Source organism: Phyllostomus hastatus, unplaced genomic scaffold (assembly GCF_019186645.2).
Source record: "Phyllostomus hastatus isolate PE091 unplaced genomic scaffold, TTU_PhHast_1.1 phas_scaffold_1066, whole genome shotgun sequence".
NCBI classification, from domain to species: Eukaryota; Metazoa; Chordata; class Mammalia; order Chiroptera; family Phyllostomidae; genus Phyllostomus; species Phyllostomus hastatus.
Window position 1 is genome coordinate 6,883,510 of NW_025334004.1, and position 27,810 is coordinate 6,911,319.

Below are 27,810 nucleotides of genomic sequence, written 5' to 3' on the forward strand. Positions count from 1 at the left end.
TTCCATGTCTCTTCTTCTACCAGTCTCAATGTGGTTTCTTCTTTAATTCCACAGTGTAGGAATTGCATTCAGCTTAATTTCTGACAGTTCTGAATGATTGTTGTTCTATAGTTTAGTTGTAATTTTGATGTCACAAAAGTGATTTGTTCTTAATGCATGTCAGATATCGCAAGTTAGATGATACCTATTTGTCTCATAATTAGTATGTTTCATTTAACTCTGATAATTTAGTTACAGTGTTGTCCTCCAGATTTCTCCACAGTAAAGTTACTCTTTTCCTTTGCAATTCTTAAAGAATTTATGGGGAGATTCTTTGCAACTATGTAACTATCCATATCCTTTTAGCACCTATCGATAACAGGTCTGAAACAACCATAAGGATAGTATCTGTCCAATGATCTTTTCTGATTTCATCATTTCTTCTACTTTTGTTAGTTGGCAATATGCTGAGAGGAAGAGTTTTTCCCTTCCCCTCCCATTTATTTTTATTAATTTCTTTATGTTAGCATATACTGATGGAATCTTTTGTTCTCTGGGTTATTTGTTTTGATACCCAAATTACCCCAATTTTCACTAGTGAGAGCCTCTTCAAGTTGGCTCCTGTATCCTTTTAATATAACCTATCATTTTTTAGCATTTTCTTACTTTCTGGTATAGGAAGATGTTACAGGCTCATCTTCTGCTTTCTCAGCCCCAGCTCTAGAATCTTAATAATAGAAACTTTGATCTGGGCACTAGGTATTATTATCACTACTGGGTGTCATTTCTTCTAGATATCCTCGGTAATACTGCTAGAAGTATTTGTGGGTATGTGTACATACACGTGCATATAAATACTCTATATTTGTGCTCCCTTTCACACAGTGAGAAACCTGGATCTCATTCACAGTATATTTACTTATTTGCTCTGTCTCACAATATATAGTAAGTAATTTGACTGTGTCTAACCCATGGCAGTAATGAAATATATTCTTACTAACTAGAGCAGGATTTGGCTGGTGGCTTGGATGCCTGTGATTGCAGTTAATTTTATTGGACATGGATATTTCTGTTTGTTTACATGTTGCCTTTGGCTATATTTGGCTGCCTTTTTGCTGCAAAAGTACACAAAAGACTATGTAACCTCTAAGCCTAAAATATTTTTATCTGGACTCTTAAGAAGTTTGCTGATTCCTTCATTAGAATGTAATGTTGCTTTATAGCCTCCTTGCTTGCCAGTTTCACATACTTACATACATTCCAGTCAGACTTAGTTTTTTTCCTAGAAGTTTTAAAATTTTATTTTTTTAATTTTTTATTTAAGTTTTAAAAAATTTATTGGGGCAACATTGGTTAATAAAATTACTTAGGTTTCATGTGTACAATCTTTTCTTTTTTTAAGTATACAATTCTATAAGTTCAAGTGTACAACTCTAATACATCATCTGTATATTGCATTGTGTGTTCACTACCTAAAGTCACCATTTATCCATCCTTATGTAAAATTTATTAATTTATTTTATTGTTACAAGGTTTTCTTTTATTTGTTGACATATACAATCTTGATTAGTAGAAATAGGGAAAGAGGTGAAAGGCTTGTATATTAAAAATTAAAACCATTGCTAAACAAAATGAGTAAATGAAAAACCATCCCATATACAAGTATGGGAAGATTTAACATTGATAAGATGGTAGTACTTCCTGATGCAATATAAAGATTCAGTGCAGCCCCCTCAAAATTCCAAAGGCCTTTTTGCAGTAATGGAATAGCCCATCCTCCAAATTCGTATGGAACTACAGGGGAAGGACTCAACTTCCCAATTTGATAACTTGCTATACAGCTGCCATAGTCAAAGCAATAAACTTCTGGCAAAAAGACAAAGAAAAAAAGAGAGGAAACAAGTCCAATGAAATAGAATTGAAATCTAGATATGAACCAAAACACCTATTGCTAATTTATTTTCAACAAGGGTGTTGAGATTGTTTAATCCATAAGAAGAGTCTCTTCAACAAATGAACCTGGAACAACTGGATAACCATGTGAAAGTAGATAAGTTGTACCTCTGCCTCAGTCCATATGCAAAATATAACTCAAAGTAGATGAAAACTTAAATATGAGAGCTAAACCTAGAAAACTTTTAGAAGAAACCATGGGATAGATCTTCACAAATTCAGGCTTGGCAATAGATACTTCGATTTGACACCAACGAAACAGAAGAAAATATATATAAATCAGACTTCATCAAAATAAAAATGTGCATCAAAGGACATAATCAAGAATGGGAAATGACAACATAAAGAATGGGAGGAAATATTGTATTTGCCTTTCACATATATATAAAGGTTTAATGTCCAAAATATATCATAAATATGGATTGCTTCACAAATTTGAATTTGCGTGTCATCCTTACACAGGAGCCATGGTGATCTCTCTATCGTTCCAATGTTAGTAAATGTGCTGCCAAAGAAAGCACCCCATGTAGGATTTAAGTCTATGATTCATTTTAAATTTTTATGTAAGGTGTGAGGTTTGTCAAGTTTCAGTTTTTTGCCTGTGGATATTCTCAACTCATGAGGAAAGGGATTTTCTATTGTATTTACCCCTAATTTTGTTCATAAAATTGTGCCTGAAGTTTCAAGCTTCCTTCTGTTTGGAAACTTTCTTTAGTTTTTAAGGTCTACTGGTTAGAAATTCTGTTTTTGCTCAGAATGCCTTGATTTTCCCATTCATACTGAAAGATTCTTTCACTGGATATAGAATTCAGGGTTTTTTTGTGTCTGGAATACATTGTTTCATTTCATTTTGGCTTCCATGAGAGATCTCTCATTCAAGTAATTGTTCATCTATAAGGAATTTCTCTAGCTGTTTTGAAGATTTTTTCTCTGTCTCATGTTTTTAGGTGTTTTGTTATACTTTGTCTTATATATAGGGTCTGGCAGAAGTAAGGCCTGCTTGAGTGTGGTTGGTAGGGTAATAATATGCGTATAATAATTTATAGTTTTAATTTGAACATTTTACCTAAAATGTTATATGGTGTGCTTGAGTTTGATATTGTTATGTTACAGAATTACTTGCTTATGATTTTGTGATAAAGGATTTTGTAATTAAAAAGGAGCATTATTTGTGCCGGACCCTATATTTCTTTGAGTGTTTCCTATTTGGGTTTGCTCAGTTTCTTGCATCTGTAGACTTAATGCTTTCACCAAACTTGGAAACTTTCATCTATTGTTTCTTTGAATATTTCTCAGCCCTATAATCTCTGTCCTCTACTTCTAGGACTTTGATGACACAAATGTTAGATCTTTTATTATGGTCATAGGTCTCTGAGGCTATAGATGTATAGTTTATTTTCTCTTTGTTGTTGTCCACACATTCTATATATGATCTGTGTTCATGTTCACTGATTCTTCTTCTGTCACCTCTAACTTAATGTTGAATCCATTCAATGAAGTGTTTTTTCAGGGCAGGGATGATAATTTTCATTTGCTTTTTTTTTTTTAATCTCTTCTATTTCTTTGCCACATTTTCCCCCCCAGAAGTATTATAATTGCTCATTGAAACATTTTTATAATGGCTGCTTTAAAATCCTTGCCAATAATTCCAACAGCTAAATCATCTCAATGCTGGCTGGCACTTGTTATCTTTTCTCATTCAAGTTGTGATTTTCTGGAGTAGGTTTTTTTTTTGTTTGTTTTTTGTTTTTTGTTTTATTTTAGAGGGGGGGAAGGGAGGAAGAAAGAGAAGAAGAGAAACATCAATCCATTGCCTCTTGCATGTATCCAGCTGGGGATCTATCCTGCCACCCAGGCATGTGCCCTGAGTGGGAATCGAACCAACAACTTCTTGGTTTCCAGGCCAGCGCTCAACCCCCTGAGCCACACTAGCCAGGGCTCCAAAGTGGGTTTTGATGGTATCTTGAACATTTTGGTTATTATTTTCGAAGATTCAGGATCCTATATGCCTTCTTTTTTAGCAGGCATTCACTCTGTTTAGGTTTAGTGTGCAGGTCTTGCTGGCCCACTTTTTGGACTGTGGTTCCAATGACTATTTAATTTTATGAGCTTTTCCAGTTGTGACTACTATATAAGAATAATATGTATTCTGCTGTTGATGGATGAGATGTTCTAGATTAAGAGAGGGGTATGGGAATATCTAACTAATTGTGGATTTGTCTGTTTCTCTTATCAATTCTATCAGTTTCTGCCTCATGTGATGTTTTATTATTAGATGTATACACATTTAGGGTTGATATGTCTTGGAGAATTGACCCCTTTATCACTATGTAGTGTATTTTTATACTGATAATCTTCCTTGTTCTGAAGTCTACTTTGTCTGAAATTAATAAGTATTTCAGCTATTTGCATAATAATTTACCATATTCATTTTTTTACTTTGGTCTAAGTATTTATATTTAAAGTGGGTTTCTTATAGATAACATAATTGGGCCTTGCTTTTTCATCAAATTTCACAATGTGACTTTTAACTGGTGTGTTTAGACCATTCTCATTAAATATTGATATAGTTGGGTTAAAATCTACCATTTTGCTATTTTCTGTTTGTTGCATTGTTTGTGCTTTGTTTCCATTTTCCCATTCCTGGTTTAAGGTGAGCATTTTTGTTTTCATTTTATCTTTCCACTGACTTATCAGTTACACTTTTTAAATTACTTTTGTGTTTTTTTTAGGATTAATAATAAACATTTTTAATTCACTTTATTGGGGTGGTATTGGTTTGCAAAACCATATAGGTTTCAAGTGTACAACTCAATAAAACATCATCTGCACACTGCATCGTGTGCCCACCACCCTAGGCAAAGTCGTTCTGTCCTCATTTTTCCCTGCTTCGCCCACCTCCACCTAGCCCTCACCTCCATTCTCTCTGGCCATCACCACACTGTTGTCCGTGTCTATGTGTTACGTATATGTGTTTTTTTGGCTAATCCTTTCACCTTATTTTATCCAGTCCTCCAACCCCATCTGCTCTGACAGTTGTCAGCCTTCCATGTGTCCATGCCCGTGTTTCTATTTTGTTTGTCAGTTTATTTTATTCACCAGATTCCGCATGTAAGTGATAGCATATGTTATTTTTCTTCTTCTGACTGACTTATTTCACTTAGCATAATAATCTTAAGTTCTATCCATGCTGTCACAAAAGGTAAGATTTCCTTCTTTTTTTATGGCTTTGTAGTATTCCGTTGTGTAAATGTACCACAGCTTTTTTATCCAGTCATCTGGGCTGTTTCAGATCTTGGCTATTGTAAACAACACTGCAGTTAACCTGGGGGGGGGGGTGGTGTTCTTTTGTATTAGTGTTTCAGGTTTCTCAGGATATATTCCCAGAAGTCGGATTGCTAGGTCAAAAATAGAGTAAACATTTTGAAATAATTTTAATCCACCTTCAAATAATTTGCTGTTTCATGTGTAATGAAAGGACCTTATAACAGTATATTTCCAATTCCTCCACATTTCTTATGCCTTATTTTTATATATTTTACTTTTATATATTCTATATATACCCAAGACATTAGTACTCTGATTGCTTTTCTGTTTTCTTTTTTAATATGACTACTAGTAATACTTATTTTTAAAAAGTTATTAAATGGTGACATTTATTAATAAGTTCCCATTATTCAGTGTTACTTATTGGTAATGTTGCTTAATAAGATTATATAAGTTTCAAGTGTACAATTCTAAATACATCATCTGTCTATTGCATTGTGTGCTCACTCCTGTCACTTGACCCCTTTACCTTCTTCAGCCTCTCCCCACCCCTTACCCTCTGGTACCCACCATACGTTGTCTGTGTCTAGGAGGTTTTGTTGTTTGTTTTTGTTCATTTGTTGCCTTCTATAAGTTTTTAAACTGCATGTGTGGTTCCCGTTATATTTCTATTGAACAGTGCTGCTGTAGCATTGTGCCTGTCACCTATCCTACTACCTAACTCCTCTCATCTGTTTTCCAGTTCTGTTTTTGGTACTGTTCATTATATCATGTTCTATTTTGAATTTTTCCTTCTAGGATCTGAATGTTGGAAGTGTTTCCCTACTTTGTTTTCTTAGCGTCTAAACTGAAGGGTTTTGGTCTTATTCCATAGCTTTGAAGGGATAAGATTGAAATGGGAAGGGAACTATGGTATACTTTCTTTAAGGTTTAGGCAAGTCATTTTTCCTATCATCCTGGCATTGGCTACATGCAAAAGAATTAGTCAGGAGCAGGGCCCAGGAATCTAGATGACAGTTATGTATACTGAAGTTGGAGACCCACTGCCTTTGCCATTTATTGTCATAGTTTATAGCCACTTATGAATAAATTTCATCTTCCTACTAGATTGCAATTCCTTAAGGGGACATTTTTGTGTTGGTAGTTTTCAAATTTACCACTTAAAATTTTTTCTCTGTCATTTCTACTTAATCTGGGGTTGAACTTTTGTTTTAACACATTTTCTTACTCACATGGTGTGCCACCTAGTGGTAGTAGAGGGTAACTATGGGGTAAACTTGCATTCCCCAACATTTAATTCCATGGTGCTATATGATGACTTGGAGTGCTATTGTAGGAAGCTTTATTGAGAGAAGGAAGCCACCAGTGGGTTTTAAATGTATGTTCTAACACACATCAGTTTTATATCAGGGTTATGTTTCTGTGTACTATGTGTGCTTTGTGTATAGTTTGCCACACACCAATATTATTTGTCTTAATTAGAAGACTTTGTAGTTGGCTTTTGTTTTATAAGATTTATAATTTTTATGACTTATGTTATTAGCAAGGCAAAACTACCTAAGAACAGAATGCCCTGACAGTTTAGGGACTAGACGAGAGGCTGTAGATGCCCTTAAATAACATAATATAGTAGGAGGAATAAAACATGTAGACAGGTTTCATTTTAATAATTGTATAGTTAATACTCTAAGAAGTATAAGTGAAGCATCATATCTGGAGGTGGACTGAGAAACGCTTTATGAGAAAAGATATTTCCAAAGGTCATCTAGTGGCATATGTGATGTCAGTCTGCTGTGAAAAGACACTGGCCAAAGCATCCCTTCTCGGTGTTGAAGACTAATTAAGAAGAACATGGGCTCTGGAACCAGGCTGCTTGGGTTTGATCTGAGTAATCTTGAGGAAGTTATAGATCCTTTCAGTCTTAGTTTTCCATTTTAACAATGTTGTTCTCTTTTCTTATAGGAAATCTAAGGATATAATCAGCAACACAACTTCTCACAGTACGAAATTCTGTGCTGATTGTGATGACTTATCACAGGAACTCAGACATTTTAGCCAAGAAGGTACACAGTTGGTTGAAGAGTGTGCGAAACACTGTGTTAAACTCAACAGCAACCTTGAAATAACATCTCAAGAGACTGAACAGAGATGTGAAGCTCTGAACACAAGTGTACTTGGTTTTTCTGAACAGTGGCTATCTTGCTTAAACAAAAGGGCAGAGGAAATTCAGAACCTATTGGAGGTAATAACTTTGTAACTGAAACCTTACTTTGGGGTGAATAGTGATAATCAAAAAATTAAGTATTCTTGGCTAAGAATTGGTTTTGAAACAAATGACATTTAAAAATATAATAATGACTTAAATTTTTTTTTATTAAAAGATTTTATTTATTTTTTAGCGAGGGAAGGGAGGGAGAGAGAGAGAGAAACATCAATGTGTGGTTGCTGGGGGTCATGGCCTGCAACCCAGGCATGTACCCTGACTGGGAATCGAACCTGCGATACTTTGGTTCGCAGCCTGTGCTCAATCCCCTGAGCTATGCCAGCCAGGCTAATGACTTAAATTTTTTTAAGTGTATTATAGTTGGTGTGTTTATCCATGATCTTGTTTCACGTGTATGTCTCCTAGATCTCAAAATTATTTAACATTTGTCTGCTCTGTATCTGTTCTTGGTTTTTGACTTGCTAGTTCCTTCAGTTAAGGGCACTCTGCCTTTTGGTATATAATCTTCCACTTATGTATCTTTTTCACTTTTCTCTCTCTTTTTTTTTTAGATTTATTTATTTTTAGAGGGGAAGGGAGGGAGAAAAGGAAGAGAAACACCAGTGTGTGGTTGCCTGTCACGCACCCCTACTGGGACTTGGGCCCTGCCACCCAGGCCTGTGGCCTGACTGGGAATCGAATTGGCGACCCTTTGGTACTCAGGCTGACGCTCAATCCACTGAGCCACACCAGCAAGGATGCTTTTTACTTTTTTTTAGTAGATTCATATTTGTTATTTCTTTTAAGTATTTAGGATGTTGTTCTGGTTGCTCAAAGAATACTTGATAGGTTTCTGAGTTCGCTTGAATTTAACACTTGCATGAACCCTTTGTTGGCTTCGTTTTTCTTTCTGTGCAATAACAAGATTTCTCTAATATTCTTAGGAATTAGGTAAAAGAATTTAAGTATTTTATGCTATATAAGCTATCTTAACTAAAAGGAATCAGGATAAAATGGAAAAACAGCAGATTTCAGGTTTGTAGCAGAAAATATACCAGATGAGCCTAAATATCTTGTCATACCAAACAATAAGGAATCTATTCTATCTTCGTTAGTCGGAATAATGAATGAAAGAAAATGTTTGGGTGACCATACCCAAACTGACTGATTAATTTTTAAAAGTTTTTTTATTGATCGATTTTAGAAGGAGAGAGAAAGAGGGAGAGAGAGAAACATTGATTTGTTGTTCCACTTATTTATGCATTGATTAGTTTTTTCTTATATGTCTGATGGGGGATGAAACTTGCAACCTTTGTGTATCAGAGCGATGCTCTAAACAACCGAGCTACCTGGCCAGGGCCACTGCTTAATCTTAAATGAAAAGATACAACCAGGTATTATGTGCTTTCAGTACCAGCTATGAAATATTCTTGCCAAAAAATTAAGCCTACTGTAGCCTTGTCTGCCCTGCTCCACAAGCTGCTGCCTTGCTGCGAGTCCTCCGCCTGGCTGGCTGTCTCTGCCCCTTCTACTGGTCTGGATGAATATATCTTTTTTAACTCCTTGGTTGTTGGACTTCCATACAGTTTGATTTTCTGTCAGTTCTGGTTGTTTTTTGTTTTTAAATTGTCCTTCTTTTGGTTGTGCGAGGAGGCACAGTGTGTCTACCTACGCCTCCATCTTGGCCAGAAGCCAAAACTATGGTCTGCCTCATTCTTTTTTATAGTTACCAGTAATTTAGATCAAGCCTTTGGGTCTAACTAGTTTGTAGAAAATAGAGGACATATAGATATGAAAATACTGCATAGGGTTGTAATTGACCAAATCCAGAATTTGAGATATTTCTTAGAGCAAAGGCCTGATTTCTTCGACAGCAAAATTTTTTTTCAAGGAGAAAAATATGAGGAAGAATGAACCTGTATTAAAAGATTAAGACTAGATGGTCTTTTCCTAGGTGATGTGGCTCAGTTGGTTGGAGCGTTGTCCTGTAACTGAAAGATTGTGGGTTCAATTCCCAGGGCACATACCTAGGTTTCCAGTTCAATCCCTGGTCTGGGTGCATGGGGGAGGCAACCAATCGATGTTTCTCTCGCACATCAATGTTTCTCTGCCTCCCTCTCTCTAAAAAATCAATTAAAAACCATCCTCGAGTGAGGATTTAAAAAAAGAAGAAGAAAGACTAGATGGCCTTAAGTCCTAGTTTGTCTGGGATAGCCCTTGTTTCGCATCTTTTGCAGTAGGGGAATTATTAAGAATGGCCCTTTTCACTCTGAAGAATATTCCAGTTTGCATGATAAATTATATAGGACTTACTTAGGGCACATCGCCCAAATGTAATAATAAATTCTGATTCAAACAAAATTTGAAAAACACTTGACAACTGGTGAAATTTGAATGCTGATTAGACATTTTATATAAAGAAATCACTGTTAAACTATTTTGATGTGAGAATGGTCTTAAAAAGCTCTTAACTCTTAGAGATGTATGCTGAAGTAAATGGATGAAATGATACCGGGTTTGTTTCAAAATAATACTGGAGGGAGACGGAATAAATGGCCAGTCTTTTTGAGCTATAACCCATTTGTTGATAAACGTTGAGGCTGGGAAGTGAATACAAGGGGGTTAATTATATTCTCTATACTTTTGCATGTGTTTTAAAAACTTTTTATGGAAAATTTCAAGGTAAGGGGAAATGATATATTGAGTAAAGCAATGACAACTTTGATTTTTAGTAATAAAAGTGCATTTGCAATCATTTACAGGTTGTAAACCAAGGTTGTGAGGCTTCAAGTTCAAAGATTACTGAAAAATTAAGTGAACACGAAGCAGCTAATGAGAAACAGCGTAACGTTTTTCTTGGTCAGATAAATATGGATGAAGAAAAATTAATGGCACAAAATCTAGAACTTAATGAAAACATAAAAATTGGTTTGACGAAGCTTAATTGCTTTCTACATCAAGATCTGAAACTGGATATCCCAACAGGTACTTTAAGAGGGAAATAGAATTATTAAAGTTTCGAAGTTAAATTCAACCTTGTACAGTGCCAGATGTACTGAAAAACTAGGTCCTGCCATTGCCTGATAGGAATTTACCACATGTAATCAACTTAAATGTGGAAAAATGGGAACCATAAAGTAGCTTTAATGAAGCATCAGATGTCATGATATAGGTGACGCATACTCCTAGAAATTTGGGCATCACGATTCAGCAAATTTAACAGACATTAAAGAAACTGCCATTGTTATTAGAGAACATTTTAAAAACAGGAAAGCAACCAACTGTCTATCTAGCACTGTGATTTATTTAATTACATTCCTCTATTTTTTGTTCATATAAAAATTAGGAATTAATTAAATAAATCAATTACATTCCTCTATTTTTTGTTCATATAAAAATTAGGAATGTAATTGAATAAATCTAGTTTAATGCAAAGCTTACCACATTGTGCGTTTTCTTATAAGCACCTCTCATGTTGTCATGGGCTGTTAGATTGGCGTTTATGACTCACCATTTTGGGGAGTCTAACAAGCTAATTAGCACAGGATGAGTTATTGAGTTACTCATTGGATTGTGGCAAATCCAGTGGATTGCAGTAATGGTTGCATATCCTGGAAAGTTACTAAAAATTCAGTAAATTTTATGGTATATACATTACACTTGAGAGTCTTTTTTAAAAGGCAATTGTAAAAGGATTTTGCGATAAATATTAGTTCACTTTTTCCCTAAGAGTCCTGTAATATTTCAGTCCAGTTTTCAATAAAATTAGGAATACAAATGTTAAGCAGAAAGGCAAGTGCCCATGTAAATTATGAGAGCATGAGTTCATTATAAAGCAGTTTAACTGGTTAATATTTAGTTCCTGTCAAATTTATATGAAATGATCATTCTTCTCAGTATGATCATGTTGGGAAAACTGCTTTTATTCCATTAACGCTGCCTACGACCCCTCTTCTGTACAGCCTCAGAGATACAAAATTTCATGTTTTGAAAACAGTTGTCTCTATTTAAGATCGGTTGTCAAGTTAGGAAATACTTAATAGTTGTAAGCAATATATGCCCAATAGGTGACAAGACTAATAGTGTAAGTTGTAGCATTAAAAAAAAAATCTTGTTCACATCCCACTCTTCAATTTTTCCTGCTTAAATGATGTCTACTAAAGGTACAACACCACAGAGGAAGAATTATTTATACCCGTCAACACTGGTGAGAACTGAACCACGCAAACAGCTCCTTGACCAGTTGAAAAAGCAACAGCCTGAGCTGTTAATGATGATAAACTGTTCAGAAAACAAAGAAGACAGCAGCCAGGTAAAATTTAAAACATCAAAATTTTAGAGCTCTCCTATAAACTCTTGATGTCATCGACTGCATGTGGAGAGTTTTATTCTTTCCCCTTCAATCCTACCCTGTCTCATTTATAACAGTTGTCTGACCATTACGCCTGTTTCTTTTAATCTGGCCATTTTTTCATTAGACTACTGGATAATAATAATATCTAGTATTTATGTTGTGCTTATGTGCCAGATACTGTTGTTCTAAGCTCTTTACAGATATATTTACTCAGTTCTCTTAATTACTCTGTGAGGTGGATGCTAGTACTATGTCCATTTAATAGGCGAGGAAACTGAGTTATGTTATCCCGAGCCACAAGGATGGAGTTGGTATTAGAACCTAGACAAGCTCCACAATTTGTGCTCCGAAGTATAGTAATTCTAGAATAGTTGGGAAATCACAAAGTAAAAAGAAGAAAATAAAAAAGAAACTATAATCCCATTCTGAGAATACCACTTTTCACATTTTATTTTAGGTACTTGTCTGTATGAGAACATATTAGGGATTATTTTAATTATTTTGTAGACTTTTTACTAATTTTGTTGAAGTATAAACTTTTATACAGTGGAAAATGTGTTACTTTCCAAGTAGAAAGTTGCCTTTACTTTTGGGAAGATTTTTAAGCGCTTGGACTTAATACTTATCCTGCTTCTTATTTTAGGACTCAGATGAAGAAAAGGCAGTTCTGGAGCACACTACAGAAGAACCTCTAAGTCAGGAGCCATCTGTAGATGCCAATGTGGATTGTTCATCAAGTGGTGGGGTTCCATTTTTCCAGGTACATGATTATATCCTGTCAGATAACCCTTTCACATCTGGTATGTCAGTCATTTGCTAGTCAGCATAAACGCATTACTTTTGGTAGGTGGAACAATGAAATATTTTTAGTCATTCACTTGGAATGGCTTGTGAACTTCTCTGATTTAAATTAATTACACAAATTAGATCATTGTTCAGAGGTTTTTCTGTAGGACAAAGGCAAAATTTGATTTAATCTCCTTCAGTTGGTAACCTGCGACTGCCCTTTTTCTGCTTCCTACTTACTCGGAATGGATACTGAGAACAGTCATTTCTCTTCCCTCCACCTTGGACGTGGAAGTCCTGGGGCCTCTCTGCCCATAATCAGACTTTGAGGGCTGTGAGGGTTTAAAAGCTTCAGAGACAAAAAGCCTCTTAGGTTATATTAATGATTTCTTTTGCCTGAGGCTTTGCTCTTGTTAATTATTCCTCCTTGTTTCCTGAGCTCCTCACCTACCTTGATGTTGTACGATTAAATCCTGTGAAGTCTCCTATGCCCTACACTTTTGGGGAGTATGGCACTATGAACTGCCTAGCACCTTTTCCTATGTTTTGAAGACAAGAGCTTAGACACTCTGTGAGATAAAGATTTCATTACATAGCACAGTGATGTCTCCATTTTACAGTCATAGTGCTGCTTCTGATACGTCTATGCTTATACTTGTCTTGAATGGACTTGTAGGTGTTTCCACTAGGTTCCGAAGATTGTTAAATTCCTCTCTGCCTGACTTAGGCAATTTTATCTCCAAATTCTTATTTTTGCTTTATTCCTTCCTAGTAGAGGATTCTCTATATATTTCTTTTCATTTTCAACCCTCTCTTCTATCTTACAAAGTTAAGAAAAGGGGGAAAGTTAAAAGAAGTTAATTAGTGTTTGAAAATCCACTCATTATTATTGTTTAAGGCATTTTGAAGGCCAGGCTTAGTGGTTCAGTTGTGAGGAAGTCCCTACAGTACTAAGAAAGATTTGGGATTGGATTTTAGACCTTTAGCTGAAGTCTGGAAGTTATTTTTTCCCTAATAGCATTCTGATGGGGAGAAGTTTTCTGGGATTAAAACTCTAAAGTAGGTCATGTTTGTCTCAGCATTGAGTCTGGGCCTGCAACTGATGGCCAGCCCCATGTGACAGCACATGTAAGGATTCCAATGAAATCTAAGTTCCTAAATGAGAAATATGAAATAAGTTTAAATAAAGATAAAATATAGTTTTTAAAAAAGTGTCTTAAGGTACCCCATATATCAGATTCTCTGCTTAAAATAGTATTGTCTTTTGGGGGGGCGGTGCTGACAGCAAATCTCTGTCTCCCTACAGGGTTTCTTCACAGCAGCACTACTGGCATTTTGAGCTGGACAGTCCTTTGTTGCGTTGGCCTGTCCTGTGTGCTGTGTATTATATGTTTCCCAGGACCCCTGGCTTCTGCCCCCTAGTTTTAACAACCACAAATGTCTTCAGACATTGAAATGTCCCCTAAGGGGGGATGAGGGACAAAATTGCTCCCTGTTGAGGATCACTGTACTACAGTGAAATTTGTAATTATGCTTTGGAATATCATACAGAAAAGTAATATCTTTTTACTCCACTCTTTCCATTGGTGGTAAACGAAGCAGGCATTCGTTTAAACTTGCCAGACAGATTTCTGGTTCAAGTTGGTGCTGAGCCTTTTTGGAAGTTCTTCACACTTAATTTCTTTCCTACAATCCAGAAAATTTTGAAAATAGAGTGTAGCTAATTTGTATTAAATGTTACTTTATGTTGACCTAATTTCTCCCCTTAAATCCACAGCATAAAAAATCACATGGAAAGGACAAAGAAAATAGAGGCATTAATCCAGTGGAGAGGTCTAAAGTCGAAGAAACTACTGAGCAATCTGTTACAAAGAGCAGATTACCTCTACGGGCCCAGATAAATGTTTAGATAACTTGAGGGTTTTGATTATATTTTTAAGAAAATTGAAAACTAAAACCCGTAACCCCAGAACTTGAGCCTTGTGTATAGATTAAAAACAGTAGAAAACCTCAAGGCAATACTGTAAATTTACTTACATTTAATGTTTCTACTCATTTTTTCTGTCATCCCTCTGTAATTCACTATATATTAAGTTGGGTTTCATTTGGAATTTTCATTGACTACGTATTTCTAGGTTTTGCTATAAAATTGTCTTTTCATAACAAATGAAAAATATTTTTCTTGTCTATTACTAAATAGCAAATGTACAGAAGCGTCACTGTTATTCTAGGATTGAACTTACAGATAAATATCACCAGTAGTTGGTCTCGGGAAGGACCTTCTCTCTCTTTTGTTTTTGGTATGATTGAATTATGTCTATATTTGCTTGCCTCCTTCCTAGACTTTTCATTCTGCCTTCTTAGCTCAATTTCTCCCATTTTATTTATCAATAAACCATTTGTAGAGCTCCAGAGTGGTATCCATTATTGTTATAAAATAGTCAGAATTTTACCTGGATACCTTTAATAGTTTTCTGTGGTTATTTCTAAAATCACTGTCAACAATAAACAACCCTAGAAGGTCTTTTCAGTATTTTTAATTTGTTCCCCTGTAGGTGTGAAAGCATTTAATTCCTTTATGAGGCCAAACACATGAGCCTCCACAGAGCTCTTGTTATTATGGGAGGCTACCTAGATCTCTGAAGGGCTGGGTAACCCTGTCATAATGCCTGCCTGTGTCTTGTGCAGAAAGTCACAGTGGTTTAAGGGCTTTTTGAGCTATTAATTATGATTATAATTTGTATTCCTTTGTTTACCTGATGAAACTTTGTATTCTTTGTATATAATAAAATGTGTATATGTATATTTTTCCTATTGAAACATTAACCTTTAAAAGAGCTCTGACAATTTTGATCTGACAACCAAATTTCTGGAAGTTGAGATATTTCAGCATGAACAACCAGAACATTTAGGAGGAATTAAATAGTCCCCTCTTATCCACAGTTTTGCTTTGTAGTTTCAGTTAATCACGGTCCAAAAATATTAAATGGAAAATTCAAGAAATAAACAATTCATAAGTTTTAAATTGCACACCTTTCTGAGTAAAATGGTGAAATCTTGCGCCGCCCTGCTCCATCCCACCCGGGATGTGAATCATCTTTGTCCAGCATCCCCACGCTGCATGCGTTGCTGCTCTGTTAGTCAGTAGCAGCCTCCATTGTCAGATTGTTGCGGTGCAGCAGTGCTCCTCTTCAAGGAACCCTCATTTTCTCATTTTACTTCATGCCCCCCAAACATAAGAGCACTGGTGCTGGCAATTTGGTTATGTTAAAAAGAAGCCGGAAAGTGCATCTTGTAAGTGAAAAAATGAAAGTTCTCCACGTAAGAAAATAAAAAACCATACTCTGAAGTTGCTAAGACCTACAATAAGAACAAATTTTCTGTCTGTGAAATTGTGAAGAAGGGAAAAGAAATTTGTGCTAGTTTTGCTGTTGCACCTCAAACTGCAAAAATTATGGCCACAGTGTGCGATAAATGCTTAGTTGAGACAGAGAAGGCATTCAGTTTGTGGGTAAAAGACATGAACAGCAAATGTGCTAGAAAACATTGAGCATATACGAACACTTTAAGGGAGCTTCTGAAATGAATAATACTTTATTTACTGCAAGTCAGGGACAGTTACCTATTCAGGAATAGGTTTGGATTGAAAAGTGTAAAAATTACTGGAGAGGCTGTCTGCTGAGGAAGAAGTTGCTACCACATTTCTGGTAGAGTTGGAGTTGATTAGGTTTGGTACTATCCATAGTTGCAGGCATCCACTGGGGTGGGAATGTTTTCTGTGTGGGTTAGGGGTGACTACTGTATGTGCAAAGAAGAAATTATGTGCCCATGTTAAACATAAATTTAGAGAGGTATAAATTTGATAGCCAAGTAAAATCAAACTCTATTAGAGAATTAGAAAATGTGCTACTTTGAGGAATAAGTTTACCTTGCAGAAGTATTCTCTTTATAAAAATGATATTTCTTTACAAAATCATATGTCAATGGAAGCTATGGATAATATCTAATAAAATAAACTGCCCTCAGTAAATCCATGATTAATAAATTTGGTTTGTATGTTAAACTTGTGTGCCCCATTATTTCTTATTTGGCAATGGGTATGTTTTTAGAGTTAAGCAAATTGTGTTAAGATTTCTTAAATAAACTGTACAGGAACCACCAAGGAAGAAAGCCTTGGTAACATCCCAGGCTTTCTATTCTACTCCAAAGGGCTACATCTTGGTGTAAGAGTAATGAGAAATAGATTAGTCCTCAGGGCCTGATGTCCAGCTTTAAGTCACCTCATTCCCTGACTGTTTTAAGGTTATTGAGGGATGTCAGTGCACCTAGTTTAACTATCTCACAGAAGTATAAACAAATCTCTGGAGAATTTAAGCATCCAGAGCCTTAAGTTAGCTCTACAAATTTACATGTACAGTGTCAAAAAATAACCATTGACAGAAATAGAATAGACAGCTTCAAGGACGCATTCCTCCTCAGAGGTGAAAGAAACAACTTAGTCAGAATTCTGGGAAACAAAGATTTACAGCAAACAATTAAATGCTGAATCAAGAAGGAGAGCTAAAAACTAGCAAAGCTTTTTAGGTGTTTTACTCGTCCTTACTCCGTTCCCATCTCTGAGGTGGTCTTGAAGATGGACAGCAACCCAAGTTTTAGGAGTGAGACGTTGGTTCCTGGTTGCAGGGAAGTAGGTATGATCTCAAAAAATTATTCTCACCTATCTAAGCTGTGTGACGGACTGAAGCAAGGCACTTGCCTCTGTTTCACCTAACTCAGAACTCTGGTAAAATGTCAGGCATTTCTTTAATATTGCTATGGCAAATGAACAACCTGCTGCCATCTGGGACAAAAGATTACAACGGAAGTAAATAAAGGAGTGCCTAAATCTTGAGAGGAAGAAATGCAAGAGCATTTCTTGAAGGAAAGTAGGCCACACAAAAACCACTGTGTACTGGGAAGTTGAGAAAGCCCTTTATGTTCAGGCCAAGTTGCACGCTTAGAAGAGACCTGAGATAGGTCTAAGCTTTTACTGCTGCCTGATACCTCGGATCAGTACAAGCAGGAAAGGAAGACTAAGGCAGATTGAAAATGACCCGCCTAAGCATTGAAGGTGTGCTCCAACAGGCGATATGCAAAGACTGGGAGGATCTTTTTCTTTTAAAAAATTTGTTTCGCTTTTTTTTTTTTTTTGGCCCCTGGCATTCAAGAAAATCTCTGTCAACACACTAGCTGACCACAAGAGAAAAGAAGACTTCAGTGACTACATAAGTCAAATAATTGAGACTTCAGCAAAAAAAGTAGTTTAGTAAAGTCACTAAACAAATTGCCACAGCTCATAGCAACAGAAACATACCCTGAGGCATGACAAAAACTTGATTTCCAGAGTTACATTATAATATTCAAAATGTTTTAATTTCAACCATAAACTAAGGAGCATGCAAAGAAGTAAAGCCCATTCAAAGAAGGGATTACATGAGCCATCCCTGTGGAAGCACAGCCATTGCTTTAAATTAACTGACTCAAATAGAGAGTTGCAGGAAACCAGAGCAATGTTTCAACACAGAATATCAATAAAGAAACTTAAAGGAAACATACATATTTGGAGCTGAAAGCGATAATTGAAATGAAAAAGGTCACCAGAATGTTCCAATAGATGTGAGCCAGTGAACCTGAAGCTAGGTTAATTGAAAATGTTCAATTGCCTGGCTGGCATAGCTCAGTGGATTGAGCACAGGCTGTGAACCAAAGTGTCACTGGTTCGATTCCCAGTCAGGGCACATGCCTGGGTTGTGGGCCAGATTCCTAGTGGGGGGCCACATGAGAGACAACCACACACTGATGTTTCTCCCTCCCTTCCCTCCCTAAAAAATAAAAAAATCTTAAAAAAATAAAAAGAAAATGTCCATTGGAGGAGCAGAAAGAAAAAAGTATAAAAGAAAAATAGAGCCTAAGACACCCAGGGGACACAAACATACCAACATTTGCAGAAAGGGAGCACCAGAAGTCCAGAAAGGATACTTGAAGAAATAATGGCAGAAAATTTGTTAAACTACTTGAATCTGTACATCCAAGAAGCCCAACAAACCAAACAGGAGAAATCAGAGATCCACAACAAGACATTATAATTGAACTGTCAGAAGTTGAAAACAGGATCTTGAAAGCAGCAAGTGTAGCCTTCAGGGAAAGGCAAATCAAAAGCACAATGAGACACTACTTCATAGCCACAAGGATAGCTGTAGAGAAAAAAGCGTTGAATTTCAATAGCAACCCTTGAACATTGTTGGTGGGAATAAAAATTGGTTCAGCCACGAGAAAAGCTTGGTGGTTCCTAAAGATGTGAAACAATCACCACATGACCCAGCAATTCCACTCTTAGGTATCTGCCCAAGAGAACAGAAAAAATTTATCCACAATAATTTCTACACAAATGCTCATAGTGGCACTATCACAATAGTTAAATGGTACAAACAACCTATGTGTTTATTAACATGAACACATGAATGGATAAACGGTGGTAAATACAGTACATACAATGAATTATTATACAAATGAAGTATGGATAAATGCTACCATGTGGATGAGTTTTGAAAACAAAATGCTAAGTAAAAGAAGTCAGATGCAAAATTCATATGTTGTATTCTGTTTAAATGGAATATCCAGAATGGGCTAGTTCACAGAAACAGATTGGTGTTTGCCAAAGTTGTCTGAAAGGGGAAAGAGCTGACTGCTAATGAGTGGTGTTTTCTTTTGGGATGTTGGGAATGTGTTGGTTGGAACTATATAAATGTGGTTATACAACATTGTGAACATACTAAATGAGGTGTGCTTGCATATACCATTTAAGTTTCAACTGTACAAACATGATGTAGTACTTGCATACATGGCAAAATGATCACCAATATAGTCTTAAAATCCTTTTTTTTATTTTTTTAGGTTTTATTTATTTATTTTTAGAGTGGGAAGGGGGGGAGAAAGAGAGAGAGACATCAATGTGTGGTTGCTGGGGGCCATGGCCTGTATGTGCCCTGACCGGGAATCGAACCTGCGATTCTTTGGTTCGCAGCCTGTGCTCAATCCACTGAGCTATGCCAGCCAGAGCGAAATCCTTTTCTATTATGTGATTTGACCTAAAAATAAAAGCCATTCACCATATAAAAGGATTCTTATCATCTACTGAAGAAGAGATAATTGAATCATAGAGCTATCAATATTGTAGGTAGAATTAACTAGCTGAGAGAAAATAGTTCTTAAACTCATGCTATAGTTTAAATATTAAAAATAAAACAAAAATGAAAGTATCAAAAAAGGAAAAAATAAAAATGTATACATTGTATGCCCATAAAACACATCTGTTTATACTCCTTTAAAAAAATAACCCATTAAATCTTCCCATTGAATTGACCCATTAATTTATTAATATAGATACTCCCTTTATTAATGTAGACCCTTTATTAATGTAGATACTCCAGCTTTCTTTGGATTTGTGTTTACATAGTATACTTTTTTTTTTGCTTTTACTTATAAAGAAACCCTATTTGGAGTGTGTTTCTTATAGATAGATTATAATTGCTTTTTAAGAAGATTTTATTCAGTTTTTAGAAAGATGGGGAGGGAGAGAGAAAGAGAGGTAGAGAACTACCAATGTTTGAGAGATACATTAGTCAGTTGCTTCTCACATGCCCCCAACTGGAGATGTGGCCCACAACCCAGGCATGTGCCCTGATTGGGAATCGAATGGATGACCTTTAGGTTCACAGGCTGGTACTCTGTCCACTGAGCCACACCAGCCAGGGCTATAGTTGCTTTTTTCCCAATCTGACTAGCTCTTCAATTAGTTTATTTAGACCACTTATGTGATTATTTGGTTTAAATATATAATCTTTTATTTGTTCCCTTTGTTCTATTTTTCTGTTTCCTCTTTTTCTGCCCCCATTAGAATTAACTGAATATTTTTATGAATCCATTTTACCTTCATTAAAAATTTTGTTTAAGGAGGATCCAAGATGGCAGTGGAATAGTTGGAAGATACATTCACTTCCTTGCATAACCAAACTGGAATTAAAACTAAATTATGCAACAATCATCCTGAAAAACAAACTGAAGACTAAAGAGGTACCTATGGCGAAAGACTTACAGAAGAAGCCACATTGAGACTGGTAGGAAGGGAAGAGATGTGGAAAGAGCTGGCCCCATTCCCATGGGCAGTAGCTGAGGTTCTGGAGGGATCTCTGAGCTGTGAGGGTTCCCCTGAGAAGCATGGGATCTCAACCCCAAGATGGGCTCCCTAGCCCAAAGCACCAGAGCCAGGAAGAGATACCCACATAATCTGGCTGTGAAAAGCAGGGGGTTTTCTGTCCATTTGGGGTTTGTGGCTAAGGGGAGAGAGCTGAAGGGACAGCTGCCAGGATCCCCATGTGAGTCATACTCCCATACCACAGATGCCATCATCTTTTCTGGGAGGAGCACTCTCCTCCATGTGGTATCAGCTTGGGGGAAAGCAATAGCCTCCACGCTGAACTGCATCTTGTGCTACATTGTGAAGCTTACAACCTGCTGTGGAGTCAGCTGCCTTGGCTAGGGTATAGACACCTGGGCAGAATCAGGGGGTGTCAGTTGTGTGGCTTTGGGGCAGGAGCCATATCCCTCACATTCCCGTGAAACTGACTGGTGCTTTGGTCTCATGGGAGATCTGCTAGAACCATCATCCAGGCTTCTGGAAGACCCACCCGCCGTGCTTCTGGTGGCCCCACACGCCCAACTCCCAGTGACACTGGCCTGCTGTGCTCCCTCTCCTCCCAGCTGAATCTGGGGCAGACTGAGTTGTGTGGCTCTAGGACAGGGGCCATTTTTCCATCACACACCCAACCAGAGCAGAGCCTCCCTTCATGTGGCCAAATCTTGATTTATTTGGCCCTGACACACTCTGTTGGCCTCACCCTGACAACTTGTTGAGACCTCAACTCAGTCACTGACATCCCAAGATAAAGGAGTATGAGCACCCAGTGGGTGGCAGCTAGATTGGTATACCCAGGTACATTTGCTGAGTGGCCTCAGACAGAACTGGCACCATGTTTGAACCTGTATCAGTTAGATGAACACCACATGCCCCAACCTGGTGACTTACTGAGAACCTACCTCATGCAATTCAAGTACTGCCAGAGGTTCTTCCAGTGACTGAGCCTAACAGGAAGCTGGCAGGCAAGGCAGACACAGGCAGACCTCAGGGTGCTTTGGGACTTTTGCTGACCCACCCCTGGGCACCTTGCTGGTAAAAGCCAGCCTTGGTCCTTCCAATGTGCACCTAGCCCCAGAAGAGGCAGCCACAAACTGTGGATGGCTTATAGCTCCAAACAGGTTGCCCAGGGCCAGGCACAGGCAGCATCTGACATTGGCTGCACCAGAATCACTCCCAAGAGGCCCAGAACCAACACACACATTGGCCAGCCTCAGACAATATCAGAGCAGGGTCCAATGAGCTTCACACGTGGCATATGTAAAGGAACACCTTGGCAGGCACCAGACCCTGCTGAGGCAAATTCTGCTTTGTGTGATCAGTACCTGCACAGCAGCTTGCATGCTGTGGTCAGGGTTAAGCCTCACAGTTAGCCAGCCTGAGTGAGGGTCAGTCACATGCATGAACAGGCCAATAGCAATCAAGACTCAATAACAACAGGAGGGTCCACATAACCCAAAGAGGGGACAATCCTGAGGCACGCAGCTCAGGTGATCAAGGAGAGTGAGCCACTGGACCCCACAGGAAACCTACTACATAAGGCCACCCAACAGGCCACTCCTAAGACTGGGAGTCATAGTCATTCTATGTAATACATATAATAGAAACAAACACAACTGGCAGCCAAAATGGGGAGACAAAGAAATGTCCCAAATGAAAAAACAGGAGGAATTTCCAGAAAAAGACCTAATTATATGGAGGCAAACAATTTATCAGATACAGCATTCAAAGCAATGATTATAAAGTTCCTCAACAACATGAAAAAGGACATAGAAACTGTATAAAAGGACCAGTCAGAAATGAAGAATACAGTATCTGATAAGAAAAATACACTAGAAGGAATAAACAGTAGGTTGAAAATACAAAGGATTGTAAGAAATATTACAAACAACTATATGCCCACAAATTGCACAGTCTGGACTAAATGGATAAATTACTAGCAACATACAATCTCCCAAACTGAATCAGGAAGAATCAGAGAATCTGGACAGAGAGACTACAACTAGTGAAACTGAAGCAATAATCAAAGAACTCCCAATGAACAAAGTCCTAGACCAGACGGCTTCACAGGTTTATTTTACCAAACATTCAAAGCAGAACTAACACCAATCCTTCTCAAACTATTACAAAAAAATCAAGAGGAGGAAAGTTTCCAAGCTCATTTTATGAGGCTAGTATTGTCCTATTTTCTTTTCTTTTTTTTTTTTTATCCTTACCTGAGGATGTGCTTATTGATTTTAGAAATTGGGGAGGGAAGGGAGAGTACTGTAAGTCCTAGCCACAGAAATAAGACAAGAAGAAGAAATAAAAGACATCCAAGTTGGAAAGGAAGAAGTAAACTGTCATTATTTGCAGATGACATGATACTGTGCATAGAAAACCCTAAAGATTCCAACAAAAAAACTACTAGAACTAATAAATGAATTCAGTAAGGTAGCAGGATACAAAATAAATATCCAGAAATCAGTTGCATTTTTATAAACCAATTATTAACTATCAGAAAGGGAAACTAAGAAAACTATCCCATTCACAATTGCTTAAAAAATACCTAGGAATAAATTTAACCAAGGATATAAAGCACCTGTACTCAGAAAATTATAAGACACTGAAGAAATAAATGGAAGAAGATCCAAATAAATGGAAGCACACATCACGTTCATAGATAGGAAGAATTAACATTGTTAAAATGTCCATGCTACCTAAAGCAGCCTATAGATTCAATGCAATTCCTATCAAGACACTAAGGGCATATTTCACAGAACTAGAATGAATATTGCATACTTTTATATGGAAACTCCAAAGACCCCAATAGCCACAGTAATCTTGAGAAAGAAGAACAAAGTTGGAGGAATCACACTATCTGATATCAAAGTATTACAAGTCCATAGTAATGAAAACAGCATGGTACTGGCATCAAAACAGACACATAGGTCAATGGAACTGAATAGAGAGCCCAGAAATAAACCCATGCTTTTATGGTCAATTAATATTTGACAAAGGAGGCAAAAACATACAATCAGGTAAAGATAGTCTTCCACAAATGGTGTTGGGGAAATTGGAGAGATACGTGCAAAAAAACGAAACTAGACACCGCTGTTACACCATACACAAGAAAAAACTAAAAAATGTATTAAAGTCTTAAATGTTAGGCTCAAAACCATAAAAATCCTAGAAGAAAACATAAGCAGTCAAATCTAGGACATTTCACCTAGCAATATTTTTTTTCCTAATGTATTCCATCAAGAGAGGGAACAAAAGGAAAAATGAACAAGTGGGACTACATCAAACTAAAAAGTTTTTACACAGTAAAGGAAACCACCAACAAAATGAAAAGACAACCTACTGAATGGGAGAACATACTCATCATTGATACATCTGATAAAGGGTTAATATCCAAATTTATAAAGAAGTTATGAAACTCAACACGAAAAACCCAAACACCCTATTAAAAAATGGGCAAAGGATTTGAATAGACACTTCTCCAAAGAGGACATAAAAATGGCCTACAGACATATAAAAACATTCTCAACATCACCAATCATCAGAAATGCAAATTAAAACCACAATGAGGTATCACATCACACCTGCAGAGTGGCTGTCAGCAATAAATCAACAAGCAGCAAGTGTTGGTGAGGATGTGGGGAAAAGGAAACGAACCCTCGGGCATTGTTGGTGGAATGCAGATTGGTGAAGCCACTGTGGAGAGCAGTATGGAGTTACCTCAGAAAATTAAAAATAGAATTGCTTTATGACCACACAACTCTGCTTCTGGGAACACATCCAAAGAAACCCGAAACACTAATTTAAAAGAATATGTGCTCCCCTATGTTCATTGCAGCATTATTTACAGTAGCCAAGATTTGGAAGCAGCCCAAGTGTCCGTCGATAGATTAGTAGATGGAAAAGCTGTGGTACATTTCTACAATGGAATACTACTTGGCTGTAAAAAAAAATAAGAAAAAATAAAAGAAGGAAATCTTACCTTTTGCAACAGCATGGATGGACCTGGAGAGCATCATGCTAAGAGAAATCAGCCAGGCAGAGAAAGACAAGTACCATATGATTTCACTCATATGTGGAAGCTAATGAACAAAATAAATAAATAAACAAAATATAAACAAGACTCATAGAATAGACCGACAGGTGTCTGAGATGAGGGAGGCTGCAGTGTGGGGTGAAACAGGTGAAGGGACTAAGCGAAATATAAAGCCCAAAAGCCAAAAAATCTTCCCAAAAGTCATAAACACAGACAACAGTGTGGTGATTTCCAGGGGAAAAGGGGGCTGGGAAGAGGTAGAAGTGGGTGTAGGGAGATAAATGGTGACGGAAGGAGACTTGACTTGGGGTGGTGAGCACACAACACAATACACAGATGGTGTTATAGAACTGTACACCTGAAACTTACATAATTTTATTAACCAATGTCACCCCAATAAATTTAATTAAAAAGTAAAAAAAATATTGTTACTGCTCAGAAAGTTAAAATATATATTGTTAATTACCCATAGAATACCTTCAAAAATTATACTTATTCATGTATAGTTTAGGGCCTAAAAATGGCGCATTTCTTATTCTTCTTGCTCATCTTTTCTGTGGTTGCTTTCATTTTACTTTTATATTTGTGATAAAACAGCACATCACTATGCACCTCTTTTTATAAATCAGTGATCTTTTAGAGATAAAAAATAAGAGAATGTTCTATTATTTTCATTTTAACCATTTCCAGAGATCATTTATTTTTGTAGATCCATCTTTGTGTATGATACCAGATTATCTGCTATTACATTCCTCTTGCTTGAAGAACTGCCTTTAACATTTCTTATAGTACAGAACTGCTGGTAACAAATTCTATCAGCTTTTATTTTTTAGTAAATTTTGTCTTCATTTTTAAAAATTCTCACCTGAGGATATGTTCCTTTATTGATTTTACAGAGAGGAAGGGAGAGACAGAAACATTGATTGGCTGCCTCCCATACACGCCCCAACCGGGAATCGAACCCACACCCTTATGATGTACAGGATGATGCTCCAACCAAGTGACCCACCCCGCCAGGCCTTTTGTCTTTATTTTTGACAAATATTTCACAGAGTGTAAAATTCCGGTTTGACAGTTATTTTCTTTCAGTACTTGAAAGATGTCACTGCATTGTCTTCTGGTTTGCACGGTTTCTAATAAAAAGCCTGGTATGTAATTCTTATCTTTGTTCATCTGCATTTAATGTCTTATTTTTCAGGCTCCCCTCAAAATTTTAACTTTGGTTTTTATAACTGAATTAGGGTGTGTTTAGGTTAACGAAGGCCTTTTCTTAACGTCTGTGCTCCACAGTCAGCATTCAGCCTTTCCTGAGTGCTTGAGCCAGGGGAGGGTGTTTAAGCATAGTCTTGCCCTCCCACCATCCTTGAGTCCTGGGATTTGCAGTGGGCAGTTGAGAGGTTTTTTCTGCTGTTCAGATCCAGCCTTAGTCCTAAGCAGGTCTTGGGGGAGCTGGGCTTTCTCAGGAATCCTGTCCCTTCCCAGGGTGGACAAACTATGTGTGGCAAGTTCTTTGTAGATGTTTCCTACCCTCTTCCTGGGAGTAGAAGCTTTTTGTTTGTTTGTTTTACCTTTATGGCAATCACAATGGTCTTCACCTGTTTCCTGGGAACTACAAGATTTGCTGCCCTTCACCCTCTGGCTTTTGTCTGTAATGAAGAGGGTCTGGGCAGAGCTTCATGCCTTTCTTAAAGTGGTGGCTGCTCCCCGTTTCCAGCCTGCAACACTGGTGGAGGCTTCCTCCAGCCTCCTGCCCTCACTCGTTTTTCTTAGGCACCTGCTAGAGTCTGTGGAGGAGGGCATGCTAGTGGAGGCAAATTCCCATAGTGTCTGCAGTCCTTAGGGATTCTGTACTTTCACGTTAGTTCACATTAAGCCTTTGGCAATTTGTTAAAAATGTTAGCTGAATCCTTACCTGCTTGCATGGTATCTGGTGTCTCATCCTTTCAGGTTCTACCTCAGGTCAGCTGCTGCGCATCCCTGCTTCTCCTTGGAAGTCCTGTCTTCCCTTAGAGTGCTTGACTGCTGAGACCTTAATTCTGATGTTCAAGAAAAGTTATGGTTGTGTGGTTTATCTAGTTTTTTCTTGTTGGAGTGGAAACAATGCTCTTTCCAGCTTTCCACATCCTAAGTGGCAGCAGAATCTGTGCAGTGTTCCCTTAACATTTTCTAACTCATTAGACAAATAGTGAAACTGATTTCAAGAGAGATTTCCTTTTCAAATGTGTGCCTAGCTTGTGTGTACTCTACCTTTCTTAAACAGAATTGTCATGTGTTTACTTACCATTTCTTCTTGCCCTTGCCAGCCAAAAGTCTTTCCCAGTCTTGACAGTCCCCTTCCATGGTTTCCAAGTTACTTCCCCAATGCATACTTGAAAAGATCTACAAAATAAGAATCTGGTCTGATATCCTGTTAGGTTAAACCTAAATTCCTTATTCAAAAGCTTTTGTTTGAAGGGAACTTAAGATTTTATTTATTTATTTTTAGAAAGGGGAAGGGTGGGAGAAAGAGAGGGAGAGAAACATACATCACTGTGTGGTTGCCTCTTATGCGCCCTCTGTTGGGGACCTGGCTGGCAACCCAGGCATGTGCCCTGACTGGGAATTGAACCAGAGACCCTTTGGTTCACAGGCCAGCATTCAACCCACTGAGGCATACCAGCCAGGGGATGTTTAAAGGGAACTTAAAACTTGCTTCTATACGTTGGCTTGGCAAATTATCTGATGAAGCAAGTGGCCTTTGATGGCAGAACCATCAGTAGCAGATCTCACTGGGGACATTTTTGCTCAAAGAGGAAGAGAAAGAAGAGAAACTGATGAAGTCATTTCATAAATATTCTATTAAAACCATTAGTTTAAATGTCCATTGTTTTACTTTCTCACTGAGTCATAAATCACTTAGTTGGATAACTCAACATTAGCATACAAAAAAATCAAGTTACCCTATTAGAATCACTCGGACCTATCTTTTTTCTTTCTTTTCTTTTTCTTCCTTTCTTTTA

At 37.3% G+C, this 27,810-nt stretch overlaps 1 protein-coding gene and 1 non-coding gene across 4 annotated transcripts in view; one reads left to right on the top strand and one right to left on the bottom strand.

Annotated features, from left to right (window-relative positions):
• The window catches only part of KIF11 (kinesin family member 11), a 53,614-nt gene extending 37,009 nt beyond the window's left edge, over nt 1-16,605 (top strand). For all 3 annotated transcript variants that reach the window (XM_045854566.1, XM_045854568.1, XM_045854567.1), the window contains 5 exons: nt 7,162-7,441; nt 10,165-10,387; nt 11,566-11,714; nt 12,400-12,516; nt 14,320-16,605. In XM_045854566.1, coding sequence (XP_045710522.1) covers nt 7,162-7,441; nt 10,165-10,387; nt 11,566-11,714; nt 12,400-12,516; nt 14,320-14,451 — 901 coding nt within the window. In that variant the 3' untranslated portion in view covers nt 14,452-16,605. The remainder of the gene's footprint in view (nt 1-7,161; nt 7,442-10,164; nt 10,388-11,565; nt 11,715-12,399; nt 12,517-14,319) is intronic.
• On the bottom strand, nt 2,344-2,453 carry LOC123829178. Its single transcript, XR_006787564.1, has one exon. It is a non-coding gene; the product is annotated as a U6 spliceosomal RNA (small nuclear RNA).
• Nucleotides 16,606-27,810: the final 11,205 nt, after the last annotated feature.